This window comes from Dendropsophus ebraccatus, chromosome 9 (assembly GCF_027789765.1).
Source record: "Dendropsophus ebraccatus isolate aDenEbr1 chromosome 9, aDenEbr1.pat, whole genome shotgun sequence".
NCBI lineage: Eukaryota > Metazoa > Chordata > Amphibia > Anura > Hylidae > Dendropsophus > Dendropsophus ebraccatus.
This window is the reverse complement of record NC_091462.1, coordinates 25,785,043-25,803,973: the sequence shown is the minus strand read 5'-3', so window position 1 is coordinate 25,803,973 and position 18,931 is coordinate 25,785,043. Positions and strand designations below refer to the sequence as shown.

The 18,931-nt window shown below is 43.7% G+C and overlaps 2 protein-coding genes across 7 annotated transcripts in view; both read left to right on the top strand.

Moving 5' to 3' along the window:
• ITGB6 (integrin subunit beta 6) overlaps positions 1-10,527 on the top strand; it is a 115,007-nt gene extending 104,480 nt beyond the window's left edge. For all 4 annotated transcript variants that reach the window (XM_069982788.1, XM_069982789.1, XM_069982787.1 and 1 more), the window contains 2 exons: positions 6,220-6,383; positions 7,796-10,527. In XM_069982788.1, coding sequence (XP_069838889.1) covers positions 6,220-6,383; positions 7,796-7,879 — 248 coding nt within the window. In that variant the 3' untranslated portion in view covers positions 7,880-10,527. The remainder of the gene's footprint in view (positions 1-6,219; positions 6,384-7,795) is intronic.
• A 4,195-nt stretch (positions 10,528-14,722) lies between these two features.
• PLA2R1 (phospholipase A2 receptor 1) overlaps positions 14,723-18,931 on the top strand; it is a 58,269-nt gene continuing 54,060 nt past the window's right edge. For all 3 annotated transcript variants that reach the window (XM_069982784.1, XM_069982782.1, XM_069982785.1), the window contains exon 1: positions 14,723-14,891. In XM_069982784.1, the coding sequence (XP_069838885.1) occupies positions 14,807-14,891 (85 nt within the window). In that variant the 5' untranslated portion in view covers positions 14,723-14,806. The remainder of the gene's footprint in view (positions 14,892-18,931) is intronic.

Sequence of the window (18,931 nt, the reverse complement as noted above, 5' to 3'; positions counted from 1 at the left end):
CTGCCCGCTCCGTGCAGCGGGCGGATCCAGCAAGAGGAACGCCTGGAAAACTGGGATACAGCCATAGGCTGTATAGACTGTATCCACCCACTGCACGGAGCGGGCAGACAGCGGGAATCCGATGCCGAGCGTTCGGGTTTAGCCGAACCCGAACCTCGGCGGGTTCGGACCATCCCTTATGGGGAACCTTTGGCCCTCCAGCTGTTGCAAAACTACAATTCTCACCATGCCTGGACAGCCAAAGTTTTGACTTTGTACAGATGGTGGTATGACACCTCTATCCAAGTTATAAATGCTATCCTATGGCAGTTTACGTTCCTCAGTGACATTCAATGGGAGAGATTTATCAAACATGGTGTAAAGTAAAACTGGCTCAGTTGCCCCTAGCAACCAATCAGATTCCACCTTTCATTCCTCAAAGCCTCTTTGGAAAATGAAAGGTGGAATCCGATTGGTTGCTAGGGGCAACTGAGCCAGTCTCACTTTACGCCATGTTTGATAAATCTCCCCCATTGTGTATATTTGGAATAAGCTCATGTACATATTCCTTCCATACACATCAGCCATATAGGCTGATACCAGTGTCTTCCATCTTCCCACTACACTCAACGTGACTGATCATGTACGTATTGGAAGTGAGGAGAGGAGAAAAAGCCTTTTCTGTACATTTTTAGCAGCAGTTTATCTTCCCTGAGAGCAAAAGGATTGGGTATATTGAAATCCGACATGTCCAATCCATCTCTTTTTTAACATATGCTTAGCCTCCATACACATTAGATGGTTGGCGGTCTAGATTTAGCCAAAATTAAAGCAGCTTTAGTTTTACATGTTACAAATTGTGTTTGTACAAAATGCCTATACTAGGGTAAGGTTGGGGTCACACTGCGTTTTTGCAATCAGTTTTTTCATCAGTTTTATGCAAAAAAAAAACAAATGGATGAAAAACGGATGTGTTTCTCAATTGACTTCCATTATAAAAGAAAACAGAACAAAATGCATCCATTTTGTTTAGCATACACAACAACCGTCAACCATTTTTGATCCTTTTTTTTAATAATGAAAGTCAATGGAAAAACAGATCAAAATCATTTTTTCCAGCCTTAGGCTATGTTCACACTATGTAAGTTCTGTGTGAATCACGGCTGTTGTTACAACTTGCGTAGTGCTGCCCTCTGATGGAATCCCAGACGGAGTGTATACACATAGTATACACTCCGACCAGGATCCCTAGCGGCGCCGTAGAAAACTGACATGTCACCCTGTCAGTTCACACAATAGAGCGAGCGGCTCCGGATGCTTGCTCTATTGTGTGCTTTGGGGAGTTCTAATGCGGGCGCGCGCTGATGTGCCCGCATCAGAACTCTGTGGCCCTAAAGATCATCCGGCCGGTACTGCCAGGATGATCTTTTCTGAGACCCTCCGTTCCATGACCCGCCCAGGTCACGAAAGGGCCGGTCTCATACGTAGTCTGCACATGGCCTTAGGGTGCGTTCACCCTTAACCCCCTATGGCCCAGGTTCATACTTTACCAGGTCCCCGCTCCGGCTTGCTTCAAAGGCCTCCTGGCAGCCAATCAATGCCCTGGTAAAGTATCTTCCAGGGCCGTGGGGGGTTATGGGTGCTGACTTTGACATACTCATCACGCTGCGAGTATGTCATCCTATTGAAGTGAATTGGAAGGTATCCGCAGTGGATTTCGCTGCGAACTCACAGCGTGAAATCAGCTGTGAGTACGGTACGTGGGAACGCACCCTAAGGGTGGTATTACACGAAGCGATTATCGTTCGAATAATCGTTCAATCGGTCGTATTTGAACGATTATCTTTAAGTGTAATAGTAGACAACGATTAAACGACGAACGATTGGTCGTTGGTCGTTTAATAGGTTTTGAATCTATTTTTATCGTTTGTCTTTTACACATCGTTCGCACATCGTTCGTTTGAATAAGATGTCGTTAGCCGTTCCCTGTTCATTCGCAAATTGAAAGGGGAGTGTTCTTGAATTTTGTTGCTCCAATATAACCGATAATCTTTCCGTGTAGTAAAACGAACGATTATTAGGCAACCGCTATTGCGATCGTTGGAGATCGTTTATCGTTAATCGTTAATTGAAAAAAATCGCTTCGTGTAATACCACCCTAAGGGTGTTATTACACGGGCGGATGGGGGCCCGATAATACCTGTTAGATCGGCGCTCGTTAACTGGGCCTATTACACGGCTCGATAATCGTTTAACAAGGGCTGCAAGCAGGGGCGTAACTACCACTATAGCAGCCATAGCGGCTGCTATGGGGCCCGCCGCATCAGGGGGCCCCATGGCCTGCTCCTGCAATACACTGGGCCCCCTGAGCCGTCATCATTTGCAGCACCGGGTGGCCCTGCTGGTCTCCTGGGTTTTGCAAATGTCCCTTTAACTGCAAGCACTCCTGACCAGAGCTAGCAGTTATGTAGTTATGACTTCACTTGACCGTTTAGTGGTCAGTCTGGGGGGGCAATCAAAAGTTTGCTATGGGGCCCAGCCATTTCTAGTTAAGCCCCTGGCTGCAAGGACATCGTTACCGATGTCCTTGCATCCCTTGCTTAACACTATATACTTTACCTATCCACGCTCCAGGGCTGCTTCTGAGGTCCGCTTCTCCCCGGGTCCCGCACGCTCTAGCTTCAGAGCTCAGCCAATCACAGGCCGCGGCGGCCCCGGCCTGTGATTGGCTGAGCGGCCTGTCAGCTGTCAGCCCTGGAGCATGGATAGGTAATGTATATGATCAGTCGCCGGGCAAACACCACAATTACATGTAGCGACACACGGTTGGTGCCCGACAAATATAGGTTGTATTTATTACACGGAGCGATAATCGGCCGAATCGGGCCAATTCGGCCGATTATCATTCCGTCTAATAGTACCCTTAGCCTGGGATCACAATGTGTTTTTGCAGTTCGTCAAATGGATCCATTTTTAAATGTTTACTTTTAACGTACAGAAAAACATGGCTAAAAAAAAAAAAAAATGATCTAAATGGACAAACACAATTGCATGTGTTTTACATCCTTTTTCCCATTAAACCGATACATTAAATGGACTGCCAACATGCAGTGCGAGCCCGGTCTTGTCCAGAGCAGTAGCAAATCCCCATAGAAAACTTCTCCTGCTCTGGACAGTTCATGACACAGACAGAGGTGGCAGCAGAGAGCATTGTGTCAGACTGGAAAGAATTTACCACTTCTTGCAGGACATACAGCAGCTGATAAGTACTGGAAGACTGAAGATTTTTAAATAGAAGTAAACTACAAATCTGTATAACTTTCTAAAACCATTTGATTTTAAATAAAAAGATTTTCGCTGGATAACCCCTTTAACTCAACCAGCCATAGTCCTAATATTATACATGCCCCCCCCCCCCAGCACACACCTATAGATGACATTGCCATTTGATATGAAGCCATCATCCCCCATTGCAGCCCCTCCATCCATCTGATGTTAATCGGACACCTAGCCATAGCAGCATTTGTCTCGGAGAACACTGTGAAATGTATTTCTGTAACTCTCAGTCCATCCCTGGTATTGTTTGACATGAAATCCCATGAGAAATCATCAGTCCGTTCATTTGTCAGCATTCCCCAGCTGTCTTTTAAAGCGAAGGTGTCATATGGCGCATTGATCAATTCTTACAGCTCCGAAATGAGACCCTTTGAGCTTATGGAATGTCGTACAACCAATGCGATATCCCTGTAGAATGTCGCCGGCCATCAAACAGATATATTTCTCCACATTGCTTTTAAGACTTGCTTATTATGCTCGACTTATACTTCCCATTGGAGCCCTGCTAAAGGATTTCATCTAAATTGCTGTTGAAAAGCAATACGGATCAGAAATGCATCAACATGTTGTCTTCTTAACACGGCAATGTTAACCTGAAAAATTCCTGTCACATCATCAGGGCAGAGCTATAGTGAATGGAAGAAATTATATATATTATATAATTATATATATAATTTTAATGCAACATGTATGAACCTAAGAAATTGCAATGTGCACCCTCTGCTAGGTATCTACTAGAGAAAATTACTAAGTAATCAGTGTCATATCAAGTGACTGGTGCCATCTAGTGGCCATTTTCTGAACAGCTCTCAACAGCGTTCACCTATGTATGGCTATAAAAGGGTTGCAACACTACAGTACCCATCATGCCTTATAGGGGTTGTTCACCAATTATTTTTTCTTTCAAATCAACCGGTGCCAGAAAGTGCCAGCAATTTATAATTTACTTCTATTAAATAGTCTCAATTCTTCCAGTACTTGTCAGCTGCTGGATGTCCTGTAGGAAGTGGTGTATTATTTCCAGTCTCAAACAGCGCTGCGCTGTCTGCTTTCACCTCTGTCCTTGACAAGAACTGTCCAGAGCAGTAGCAAATCCCCATAGAAAACCTCTCCTGCTCTTCAGACTGGAAAGAATACACCACCTTCCATCTCTGTCCATGACAGGAACTGTGCAGAGCAGGAAAGGTTTTCTGTGGGGATTTGCTGCTGCTCTGGATAGTTCCTCTCAGGAACAATGGTGGCAGCAGAGAGCACTAGAAAGAATACACCACTTCCTGCAGAGCATACAGCAGCTGATAATTACTGGAAAGCCTGAGTTTTTCTTTTTTTTTTTTTAATAGAAGTCCAAGTATTCACAAATCTGTATTTACAAATATGTATTTCTGACACCAGTTGATTTTTAAAATGTAGCACCATGTACAAGTATAGAGTTGTGCCTGGTAATAAAGTCGCAATACTTATTTAGGGTAGCTTCACACGTACAGGATTCACAGTGGATTTCGTTGCAAACTCGCAGCGCGAAATCTGCTGCCAATCCAATACGTGTGAAGCTACCCTTAAACTTTGTGTTGCCTTCAGTCAGTGACCGATCTGAATATTGATCGAGACAAGGAATGCGCCCAATCTAATTTGGAACCCACTAAGGCCTTATTCACACAGTTGCAAACATGCAATTAAGGACAAAACATACTGTAGGACCAATGGGGGAGATTTATCAAACATAGTGTAAAGTGAAACTGGCTCAGTTGCCCCTAGCAACCAATCAGATTCCACCTTTCATTCCTCACAGACTCTTTGGGAAATGAAAGGTGGAATCTGATTGGTTGCTAGGGGCAACTGAGCCAGTTTCACTTTACACCATGTTTGGTAAATCTCCCTCATGGTGTAAAGTGAAACTGGCCCAGTTGCCCCTAGCAACCAATCAGATTCCAATTTTCATTCCTCACAGACTCTTTGGAAAATGAAAAGTGGAATCTGATTGGTTGCTAGGGGCAACTGAGCCAGTTTCACTTTACACCATGTTTGATAAATCTCTCCAAATGTATTTAAATGGTCCTATTCACACAGCCATACGTCCTGTGCAGCAAAAATCCATATCTGCTGCCGTAAAAAATGCAAAAAAGTCACACATTTTACCACAAAGGAACTAACATGGCATAATAAAGTTTCCTCTAGATCTGATATTCATTCATTTACACGGTCGGGACAGTTCAAGAGCAAGGAGGCATTTTCTAGTAAATCTGCCTGTATAATAAAGGGATGACATCATCATGAGTGACATCACCATGAGTGACATCATTGGGCGCCTGTATGTAAAACCTTTAGAATAACTAACACTCTCATGAACGGCCTTTGATAGAAGACAATGCAAATATTCTTATTATAGCTGGAAACCCCAGAGAGGTTATTACTGGGATTTCCCTGTTCACACAAGCAGAGCTGACCCCATTACTGGTGCGGATGAGGGCGGCGAGCGCTGATCAATGCTGAGTCACAGTCAGTGCCCATAAAGAAAGATGCTGAGAGAGGAGGAAAGATAGAGATGGGGAATTCTACAGGAAGGATAGCAGAAATTGCTATGGGGGTGGGGGGCTAAGTGAAGAAATAAATCTTTTATATCAAGTGAGATACAGTATGAGAAAGCTACCGGATATGTCACTAGGCCGATACACCCAGAGGCAGCAGTATACAGTATATTGTATGTTCTAGAACAGGGGTAGGGAACCTTGGCTCTCCAGCTGTTGCAAAACTACAACTCCCATCATGCCTGGACAGCCAAAGCTAAAGCTTTGGCTGTCCAGGCATGATGGGGTTGTAGTTTTGCAACAGCTGGAGAGCCAAGGTTCCCTACCCCTGTTCTGTAATGATGACCTATTCATTTCTATGTTGTTTCCTTCTTTACAGATTGCCCATCCCCACCCAACATCCCAATGATCCTGGTGGGGGTCTCAATCACTATTGCACTGATCGGTATAGTTTTGCTATGTATATGGAAATTGCTGGTGTCCTATCACGACCGCAAAGAATTTGCTAAATTTGATGCAGAAAGGAAAAAGGCCCATTGGCCGGTAAGTATACAGATAGAGGAGCTGGAAAGTTTGTGAACCCCTCAGAATTTCCTCTATTTCTGCCTAAATTTGCAAAAGTATGTGAACCCTTAGTGCATAGTTGGAGGAATGAATTAATGGGAAGAGTGGGCGACCAGTTTTGGTTAAAGGGGTATTCTGCTCAGAATGAACTTTTAATATGCTGCTGCCCAGGCGCAAAACATTAGTCTGCCAATATAAATTATTCATGTAGTTGTTCCTTTTTTTTTAGAAAATTCCTGAAATCCTTTTCTTTAGTTGGATAATGTGATCTCATTGTGACCCCTGGAAATTACATGTGTTTCTGGGCTCTAGATGAGGTGACCATCACAGTAGAACTTCCTATTAGATGCATGGATTGTTCCACACCAACTCCCTACAGGGAGGAGGTCAGAGGGAGCACTGTGTCAGATTGGAAAGAAAATATTACTTCCCACAGGACATACAGCAGCTGATAAGTACTGGAAGATTTTTTTTAATGGAAGTAAATTTTAAATCTATATAACTTTTTGACGCCAGTTCATTTGAAAGAGAAAAAAAAACATTTGCGGGAGTAGCCCTTTATGATCACTGAGAAATTGTTGTTGCTTCATTGTTGTCTAGAAAAGGTTGCGAGAGATCAGCCTATGTGTGTGAAGAACAATATCTAGCATGAAGTTGGCTGCCCTGGTGTCTGTGGTATGGCTTGGATGGTTTAGTCTTTAAAGGGGTTGTCCGGTGAAAATCTTTTTCTTTCAAATCATTTGGTTTCAGAAAGTTATATAGCTTTGTAATTTACTTCTATTTGAAAATCTCATGTCTTCCAATACCTGTCAGCTGCCGTATGCCCTGCAGGAAATGCTGTCTTCTTTTCAGTCTGACACAGTGCCACCTCTGTCCGAGACAGGAACTCTCCAGAGCAGTAGAAAACCTCTACTGCTCTGGACAGTTCCTGACATGGACAGAGGTGGCAGCAGAGAGCACTTTGTAAGACTAAAAAGAAAACACAATTTCCTGCAGGACATACAGCAGCTAATAGTTGCAGGAAGACTTGAGATTTTTAAACAGAAGTAAATTACAAATCTATATACCTTACTGAAACCAGTTGATTTGAAAAAGATTTTCGCTGGACAACCCCTTTGAGTAGTGGATTCAATGTAATAGGAAGACTTTCTGTATTAAAATGTTCAGGTGATAGCGCCATCTACAGTTTACTGAAACCAATAACCTTCTGTATCTCATATAAGACTGATAGTATGCTTTCTTTAAAGGGGACCACTGCAAATAAATGGTTGCACATGTGAAGGCACATTTATACTGTACTGAACAAGCAGCAAATACAGACGCAATTATTTTTAAGTGTATTGTCTCATCAGTGTAAAATCTTTTTAATTTTACTTTTTTTTTTCTTTCAGGAGGGAACCAACCCGCTGTATAAAGGTTCTACCACTACATTTAAAAATGTCACCTACAATCAGCCTAACAATGGACGGGTGTAACCTCATCCTTGCCCTGGCCCACTCCATGCACTGGGTTTCTACCTGAGGGACTACTGAAAACCATAGTGTTACACTGGACATCTCTCAAAGCTTAGGTTAGGGCAGATGTCTCTCGGCTGTGGCTTCCTAGGCTGCGGATGTCAGGACGTGCTGCAAGCTGTAGTACGCAGTACGCAAGTTGCAGTTCCACTGGTTTAGAGCACTATATAGTTGCGTTCTTTCATACGTTGCCCTCTACAGAGCTGCTTCTTTTCTACTGTACAGACGGCTGACAAAGTCTGGATCTGCTTATACTGCCGTTGTAGGTTTGTTTCCGATCCTGCATTAAATCTGAAGGCAAGAATAGTGCTGCACTTGTTGGACACATAGCACATAGCAAAAGGGGCACAACACACTTGATGGTTGCAGAACAAACTTAGTGGCAAGAACAATTTCTGAGAAGGCCTTGACTGGAGCTCTGGTAGGTCCACCAGTTGGGTTCTGCCTTACATTTACATGCCAGCACTCACAGAGAAAAAGTCACATTGATAAGGGGTAGGAAGGTATATGCCCCTTACAAATACAGCACTACTTTTGCCATTAAGCCAGTGGAAACTATGTTGCCCACCACCCCACGGACTTCAAAGAAGTAAAGTAAAGCATAGAAGCCACAATGCAGATGTAAGCATAGCTAATGATATCTGTGTATATGGTTGATATATTACAGCCTGTAAGGAGTGCCTCCTAGATTTATTACGGGTCATATTGACCCATTCCACTCCCGGCTTCTTTACCATGCTGCACAATGTTGGTTAATTTAAAGTAATATTACTTGTCTTGTACTGAAAGTGCTTGTATGAGATCACATTTATTAGGAGGTTGAGTAAGATGGAAAAAAAAGCTTGTCTGCTTTCTTTCAGAAACGTCATTGGTCATTGTCAGATTAAGCTCAATACCAGAGAATGCCCCTGGAAAAAAAAGTGGTGCTGTTTCCGGAAAAAAAAAAATACTTTTTTTTTTTTGTCAACTTAAATAAATATCTTGAACACACTACATTTAAATCAATGGCTAACATTTAGGCTCGTTTTGTACATAGCTTCTATGCGTCTCCATGGTGACAGACTACAAACATGTACCTGTGTAGTCTGATCCTGCAGTCATGTGTTAAGGGCCTTTTACACGGGCTGATTATAATGCAGAAAAAATATAAAAGTTTAATCGTTCGAATTTACGCGATAATCTTCTGGTGTAAACGCGGCAACGATCAAACCAAGAATGAAAATTTGTTCGTATGTTATTGATCACATCTTTTGAGCTGACCCCAAAATCATTGTTCATTGTTCTCAAGTCTTTCAGTGTAAACAGTCATTGTTCACAGTATATAGATACGAACCCAAATATCGCAGTATATATACGGAGGCGATTACGATAATATTTACTATTGTAACTACAAATGTATTGGCGACTTTTCACAACAGTTTGCCTATCCTTGAAAAGTAAAAAATCATCAGTTGTCGTTCACTAAACCAGCGCTTAAGTGTGTGTGAAAGGACCTTCACCCAACTCCCTCTGCCTCGTCCTCGAGGAATTTCAAGCGGAATCCGCAATTAATTTTACGCATATTCGAAATTCCGCCTGTAAAATATGTACAGAGCAATGCTCCATTGTGTTCAATGGAATACCCGATCTGTTGTTCATACGGCAGATTTTATATGCGGAATGTTCTGCCGTGAATCCGCTTTCCATCCAAAGAACTGATATGTCAATTATTTGGGCAGATTCCACTACAGAAATCCCATAGAATTCATTGGTGCTTTAAATTTCCGCTTTTTGCTCAAATTCTGCTCAAAGTCCGCACCTATTCCGTGAGAGCTGAAGAAGAGGAAATTTCAAGCAGAAAACTTTCCTCTTCAATTCCTCGCCTATTCCTCAGTGTGAACATACCCTTACAGCATAAGGGTGGGTTCACACTACGGAATCCACGCAGATTAGTTCCGGTGGATTCCGTCGCTCGTTCCCGTTCGCGGTGGCACGCCTCTCTGCCTTTGCCATAGACACCATTCTATGCACAGGTGGATTCTGCCTTCCGCTTTAAGAACTGACACTACAGGCACTATATATATACATATATATATATATATATATATATATATATATATATATATATAGTAGTTTGCCTAATTAAGGGCCTAAGTGGACAACAGTGCATGACACAGGGATTCACCAAGGACAGGTCACCTTGGGTCTGCACTAGTCTCCCAGGTCATGCACTTACACATTGTCCATAGTGCGTCCCTTTAAGTTGGAGCTACAGTACTCTTTATACTTGTAATTATATTTCAGTTGTTTCTAATGTACCAGGGACCTTTGTCATGTCTGCTACTCAGTCCTTGTAACACGTAACGTGACAGATCAGACTGGTTTGTATGGATGCTAGTGAAAGCGCCAAGCGCTTAGCTAGACGTCTCACTTGACTTACTGTTGTAGACTACTGTGTTTTCATAGTGTGATCAGTAAATCGGTTACTGTAGATGCGTTACAATTTATTGATGTTATATTTTTTACCTTTTTGGCTGGAGGCTGGACCTCGGTGGATTTTTTTTTTTTTGTAATGTTTCTGTATTTTGTTTGGTGATCAGTTTACTTTAAATAAACACTACTAAAGAATATCCTGCGCCATGTGTTTTTTGTAAATGAGCATAGAAAAGGGGGGCCTAGTAGTAGACCAAATCCTACAATCAGTTTGGATGACTGTCCCACAACTCTTCTGCTGGTCTTCAGCACTATTGATGAATAGTCCACTTTGTTTTTTGTTTTTTTTAATATAAGTTATTGAGGTGAGATGAGCCTCTCACCTCAGGAGGCAGACTGCAGAGGAGCAACTGTGTACCGTCCTGCATACATCTATGGATGTGAGGACAGAACTGTGATGTATACTATGACGTAAGCAGGAGCCTCTGTACATAGTTTGCTTCTTTCTGTGCTTTGAGGACCTTTACATCAAAACCAGCACTCAACAAAAGAAGGGGAAGGAGGAAGGTAAATGTAAGTGTGTGTGTGGGGGGGGGGGGGGTAAAATATACTAGGTATAATACACTCATTGACAAAGAAGAGGTAACTTACCCAGATAGAAATGTCAGATTGCAGAAAAATACGGCAGTTACCGCTACCATGCAGTGCTAGACCCTTAGGAGGGACAAAGTCCTCTAAAGAGAACCTTGCCCATGCCAGGCATACCTTCAGCAACACACATGACAGTATACCTGGAGTTAGGTACTGTTCCCAGAAGAACAAAGCAGCATATCTATCCTACTGTAAGACTCAGCTGTTCTGGGAAGACTTTGAAATTCTTCTTAAACCAGCGCAGGGACCTGGGGCCTTGTACTACCCTAGAAGGACGGGTAACCCAACACTATACGGCAAAAGGCGGTCAGAACAAAAGGATCCCAGCAGAGTACACTACTAAATTGGACAGAGTCAAGACGCTCCTCTACTTTGTTCTACTCTTACTTCCTAAAGACTACTATAACTACCTCTTGCCTGCACCTGCATGCCAAAGTCTTCCAATTTTCTTGTATTGCACTGAAGATTCTAAGTAAATGGAAGTTCTACTGGTTAAGCCATTGGACTCTGGTCTATACTTAATTGCACCTGCACCTATACACCTGTCTACACTTGGGTTATCCTCAACCTCAAACGCAGTGTCTGTTTGTCCGGGGTGGGTTCCAACACCACTTCTGGCCACAGTGACAGGTGCCCAAGTGACCCTACACCCACGCAGCAGCCACAACGCCACACAAGCTACCCCGGAATACAGCAGTAGTAAGAGTTGTAACAACAAAGTAGAGTGCTCTGCCAGGATAGCGTAGAAGAAAAGAGAAGTGACAGAAGAAGAAGATGCTTGTACTCACGTATAGATTTGCTAATCGGATTGCCTTTTGCGCTATAGTTTCGGGTTACCCATCCTGCTAGGGTAGTACGAGGTCCCAGAGTTGAGCAGACTTCCCACAACACCTGTGCTTTACAGTAGGATACGTAGGTTTGCACACTTCTTTGTTCTACTGGTATGAGTACCTAGCCTCTGATATACTGTCCAGTGTGTTGCTGAAGGTATCCCTGCTGTGGACAAGGTTTTCCTCAGAGGACAGCTCTCCCTGCTAAGGGTCTAGTATTGCATGCTAGCCAGTTACTTGCATAAGAGGAATAAGTCTCTTGGTCCCTGACAAGGGTCCTGGCCTGAGCCAGGCCCTGGCTTCACTGCAGCAGGATCTGTGCTCTCTGTGTCTGTCTCTCTTTGACTCAACTGGAAGAAGACCCTCCCACCAGGAACTAGCTCCTTTTTATAGGGACAACTTAGCTAGAGAGTAATTGGTGGGGCTTGCACCCGTGATTGGATAAAACATAGCAGGTGACATAAAACTGTTAACCCAAGAAACCCTCAGCTGTGCATAGTGCAATACATACAATAAGTACACCAGTGACACCTAGTGGGGAAAAATACACAATAAAGACTCTTTCATCCCCTTCTGTGAGTTACTTAGTGGCACACCTGTGCTGGAACAATACAGTTACAGGGAAACACACACAGGCTCAAGACAGCCCAGACAGGCACAGGTAGAGAGAATCATTTAATCCATTGACAGGCACAAGTAGTTCACCCAGTTTCCTTGTCCATCATCCAGACACAGTAGGCCCCCTCCATTACACCCCCTTTCTCTGCCCAGATCATTTCTAGGTGCTTAACAGAAAAAAATTGTTATGTCATTGCACCCATTATGTGTCCTGCCATTGACTTTGTTTACAGCAGTGTATTAAACAAGAAACTTGGACTGTTCTGGATTAGTATGCTATCTTCCTTAGCGATAAACAGGGCCGGCTCCAGATTTTTACAGGCCTTTGGGTGACAGAGCCCCAGTGGGCCCCTCATATATCCACTATGCACCCATCATCCACACACTATGCACAATCACTTGAGATACCACTAACATACACAAACACACAATACTGACACAGACACTGACTGACTGACACTGTGACAGACACTGACTGACTGACACTGACACACTCTGATACTGGCGCTTGCCATTTGATTCCCTGTGGTTGCAGAAGCTGGATGCCACCCCCTCAATGTTACTGGTGAGTGCTTCAATCCTGCCATTGCTTTGGAGCAACACACTGCCCACTGCTGGTGTGATGACCTATGGAGCCATCACATATGACAGAATTCACAGAGTTCACACTGAATTGTGGTTCACACAGGCTCTGTATCAAGTCTATCTATTGTCTGATTCAGGCAGCAGAGGCAGAAGCATACCTGACTGACTGACTGACACTGAGACAGACACTGACTGACACTGACACACTCTGATACTGGCGCTTGCCATTTGATTCTCTGTGGTTGCAGAAGCTGGATGCCACCCTAGAGAGTCCTGGAAAACATGGATACAGCCATAGGCCATAGACTGTATTCATGTTTTCCTGGCAGCCCTAGGGCAACATCCAACTTCTGCAACCACAGGGAATCAAATGGCAAGGGTTCAGGTAACATTGCAGACAGATCCGCTCAATGTTGAGTGCTTCAATCCTGCCATTGCTGTGGAGCAACACACTGTCCCCTGCTGGTGTGATGACCTATGGGGCCATTACATATGACAGTTGTTCACACTAAGTTGTTCACATAGGCTCTGTGTCAAGTCTATCTATTGTCTGATCCAGGCAGCAGAGGCAGAAGCATACCTCCCAACTTTTTGAATGGCCAAAGAGGGACACGTGTGGTTTGGTCTAGAAAAATCTTACAGACATTTCTATACTTTATAATTGAAGGATGTAATCACACATCCAGGATCTGCTGCAGATTGATGCATTTAGTTACATTGATATCTGCAAATCTGCAGCAGATCCTGTATGTGTGACTGCATCCTTAGGTCTCATTTACACATCAGTAACCCTGTCAGTAATTGTGGACCCACAACTGCGGACAGGATTGCTATGTGTTTCAGTAACTGCACCCACTGTCATATAGGTGATATGGACGCACAATGGCCTATTCTTTATTTCCGGCAGGGATCATTTCCCCCAAACAGATTGGTAACACCTACAGATGTGTGTATGGGGCCATATGATCTGCATGTGTGACAGGGGCCATAATGTCACATGATTCATCTGAATATAACAATTTTTAGCATCCAATTTGCACCGCATGATGAAATAATATGCAAGTTTGGAAAAACCAGACACTTTCTAGAGCAACATAAAAAGTTCCTAATTCCTAGGTCCAAATGCGGGACATGTAAGGGGCAGAGGGACAGAGGGACAGAGGGAGGTGGGTCAAAAGTAGGGACTGTCCTTCCAAAAGAGATGCAGAAGCAATTATAGTTTGTGCCACTAGATGGCACCAGAGCTCGTTTTGTGCATAGACACAATACAATAGAAATTCTTTCCGTTAATACCTATCCTGAGTATGTCTCACTTTCCATCTCCGATAAGCTCTTCTAACATCCAACAGGAGTTGCTATTACTATTATCAGGGGTTGTCATGCAGCTTTCTCAGTCTCCTGAATGTCAATCCTGTCTAGTAACAGAGCGGCAGGGGCTGTGCCCTTGTACTACTACATAAACTTTCCATTCAGGAGCCTGGATTGTCTTATTGACAACCCCTTTATAAGTTATACCCTCAGTCATCCTGGTTGTCGCCCAGCTTTCCTGCAAGTAAATATCAGCACCATATGGCCAGTGAGAGTAATAAACATTGTGACAGCAGATCAGCCAATACATAGAGGATCCATTATCCCAGCTCCTCCTGCTCCTATAACTCAGCCCACATCCCTGGCATACCTCCCCAACCGGCAGACTGTGGGAAAACAGCTGCATCTACTATACTTTGTCGGGTTACATTTGTCCTTCCAAGTTTGCATTAAGTTGGCAGCACTGGGCAGTGGCAGCAGGGTCATGTCTGCCCTGTTACTTCCCATCACTGGATTACTATGCGGGATCCTGGTGCCTTACACCTCTGCGCAACTCCCCGAGGAGATCCGTGAGTGCAACTCATACTGACCAACATGATCCTGTTACTATTCTCTATACAAAATGACTTCTTCTTATTAGTGATGGTCTGTGATTGCTGTAACCTTCTCATGCTTAATGGTGTCACACTAACAGTATAGTAAAACTATTTGACTACTATGGTGAACAATAGGCTGGTTGTATAGAAAATAGGGCGACAATTAAAGCGTTACGGTAAAGATATTAACTTTTGACTATTAACTATGATCACGAGATATAGTCGGGTGAAGCACATACACTTCACTCCCCAATAAGCCATGAGATCTGACTGATTCACTATATAGACTATAATATTTGAAAATGTGCTTCACCTTACTATGTCAGACAGATATCACTCCTGAGACCAGATGAAATCTTTAAAGAGACTCTGTCAGTAGGATTAGGCTGTCCTATCTCAGGGTAGCATATACTAGAGACAGAGAAGCTGAACAGAATGATGTATCACTTACATTGTTCTGTGCAGCTGATCCAGAGATATCCTCCTGAATAACATGAACAATACGTAGTCCTCTCCATTATGTGCATGAGCTCAGTAGTCCTGGATATTCATGAGAAGCAGAAAACTCCGCCCACCAGCTGCTGATTGCCAGTTATCTATCCATGCTGTGTATAGGTATAGAAAATCAAATATGCAAAAGAACACTGCAGAGACACCATCACTGACGTCGAGACACGTGATGGTGTCTCTGCAGTGTTTTTTTGCATATTTGATTTCCCAGGGGGCAATGTTCTAGAATACACTGACATTGAGATACGTGATGGTGTCTCTGCGGTGTTTTGGTTGATCTCCCTGAGGTCAACCAGCGTCCTTTTCTGTTACTGGACACAGCACTTTACATCAACACCGCTGCAGTCTCCTTCTCTGTACCAACATAGGGAGAACCCGTGAGTCTACTTATGTCTCTAAGGGCCAGTTCACACAGAGCAAAACTCCGCTGTGGAATTGTCTGCTGCGGAATCCGCCAGCCTTTGTGTCATACTGACTGTCTATGGGAGGCTTGCGCGCCTCCTCTCTCCGCGTGGAAGAATGGACATGTTAATTCTTCCTAGCGGAGAGGCGAGAGGAGGAGCACGATCCTCCCATAGATGACCAGTATGACACGAAGGCTGGCGGATTCTGCTGCAAATTCCGCCAGTTTTGCTCCATGTGAACTGGCCCTAAGACCCTCAATAACTGCTATTCCAGCCATGTCTGGGATATCAACTGGGCCTTTGTGGCAACTTGTGGGATATAATGAACGGTGGATAAAGGCCCAGTTGATATCCCGGACATGGCTGGAATGGCAGTAATTGAGGGTCTTCGGGCCAGTTCACACAGAGCATAACTGGCGGAATTTGCAGTGGAAACCCGCCAGTCTCCATGTCCTACTGGCCATTTAATGGAGGCTCGCGCACCTCCGCTCTCCGCACCTCTCCTCTAGGAAGAATTGACATGTCCATTCTTCCGCGCGGAGAGAGGAGGCGCGCGAGCCTCCTATAGATGGCCAGTATGACATGGAAACTAGCGGGATTCCACTGCAAATTCCGCCAGTTTTGCTCTGTGTGAACTCGCCTTAAGAGCCTCAATTACTGCCATTCCAGCCATGTTTGGGGTATCAACAAAGAACAAAGAAGTTGTTCTGTGGGATAAAATCTAAAAATATACAGTATATAAATTTTAAAAAGCAGTACTCACCTTGCTGATCCCCTACAGCTGCCATTTTGACAGTGCTTGGATCCCTGCCAATCTCCACTTTTTGGCTTCCGTCTTGACACATAGGAAATGCCCATGGAGTCAGTCCCAGTGATAGACCAGTGAAACAGTAAAGCCCACTTAGCCACCATAGTGGTCTAGACTAGAAAGTAAGTAGCCATGTTGTTCTAATCCTGAACAACCCTTAAGGACGTAACCAGATTTACAACTATTAAAGGGATTAGTATGGGCAAGCCATGTGTATTTCCATTTAAGTACAACAGGCATGTCCTCATGTGCTGCAACAACGACACAGGCAAACAATGGGGGTACTGTCCTACACCTGGTAACTAACATGACCTTCCTTGTACTATTGCTGACTACAATCACAGCACTGTCTATATTCACCTTTGTAACCATTTTTATTGCTGGTAAAATAAAATATTGCAGGAGCCTCACAAATGGTTTTTATTATCAATCTACAACCATGTTGTGTCTACAGGTGGACTTACCGATTCCCCACCGATTGTTTCACACCTTTCCCACTTGTCTATGATGCTCCTCGCCCCAGATTCAACCTTCTACAAATGTTCCAAGTGTTACATTATGGCATCTTCCTAGAAAACTACATCTCCCAGCATGCATTCTGCCTCAGAGCCAACTGCCGGGTGCCCGTCCCTGTCTTGTAGTATCTGCCCACCACTGGCTCAATCTACTTCTGATTTGCACAGTAAACACAGTATCTATCTATCTTTCTGTTTATCTATTCATCTACATAGATAGATTAAAAAAAGAGATGAAACAACTGGGTCTCCTTTACCCTATACTACTCAGGAGAGGCTGTTTCCCCACAGATGAGGTGTTACAGCTTGCTTAGCAATAGAAGAGACAGATCATGTGACCTCTGTCTCAGAAAGAGAGGGGTCTGTAAGAGGAGTCGAGACAGAGTAGACCTGGAAAGAGCAGCGTCAGGATGTAATGCCGACAAACGGCCCTATTCATGTACTAGAAACCTATTACACACAAGCTTAGATTATGGGTAGGGATTGAACAGGGTTAAATATTTTCTTATCTGGAGTTCCCCTTTAAAGTGTCACTGTCATTATAACTTTCAAAATCGAAATCAACAGTAGATGTGAAATGAAGCAAGGTTGCAATATACATTCATTATTTTTGTTATTATCATGCTGTAAAACAAAGCTGTACTTACCAGAAATCCAGGTCCAGTCTCCTGAAGGCAGATTTTCTGACCTGTGCTGGTTGAAAAAAAAAACAGGCTAAACACAGGAATTCCGGCCAGTACAGAGAGTCACGGCTCAATGTGTCCATCAGTCACATGACTGCCTTCTCTCTGTGAAGGCTCAGATGGCCTGGGAAACACAGGACTTCCTGTTTTTTGACAGTTTCCTGTTTTTTTTTTTTTAGAAAAAAAAAGAGTCAGAAAAAAGGAAGTGCCATGTTGTCCATGATAACTAAAAAAAAAAAAAATCAATGTAAATTACAAACTTGCTTTATATCATATCTACTGTTGATTTAGATTTTGAAAGTTATGATGACAGGGACATTTTCAACATACTTTTTAAGAATTTTTGTTAATTTTTATCCCAAATTTTCCATATTAGTATGCATGCTATAAAAATAAAATCTGAAATTTTACACTTTGCATTCTGTCACCTCATCTTCTGTGCACATCACTTTGCATCAGTCTCCTCTATCAGCACAGAAAGGAGTGCAATGAAAAGTGGCACCAGTATATAGATACTCCATAGATACGCCTCAGCCTCATATCCATGAGGCTGAGGCTGCTGTAAAGCCTGTTTCTAAAGGATGTGAACAGAGAAAAGTAGAAGCTCAAAGGGGAACTATCAGCAGTAGGGATGGTCCGAACTGAGTTCAGTTCGGGTTCGTATGAACCCGAACTCTCGGTAATGATTCCCGCTGTCTGCCCGTGGAGAGAGTTGATAGAGCGGGAGGACCGCCTGGAAAACTGGGATACAGCCATAGCCATAGGCTGTATCCCAGTTTTCCAGGCGGTCCTCCCACTGTATCCACCTGCTGCACGGAGCGGGCAGACAGCGGGAATCTGATGCCGAGCGTTCGGGTTCATACGAACCCGAACCTCAGCAGTTTCGGACCATCCCTAATCAGCAGGTTAGACAAATCTGCCCCTATAGAGCAGAGGGCATCAAGGATGTAGGTATGTCTTTTACCTGCCTCCTCGGCACCGTTCCCATGCAGTTAGCAGTTTGCCCTTTGGCCTGGAGCACCATTAGGAGTACTGCCCTACCCCCAGAGCACCAGTCGGCCCGCTCCCTCTAATGGTAATCAGTGGAGCCAGT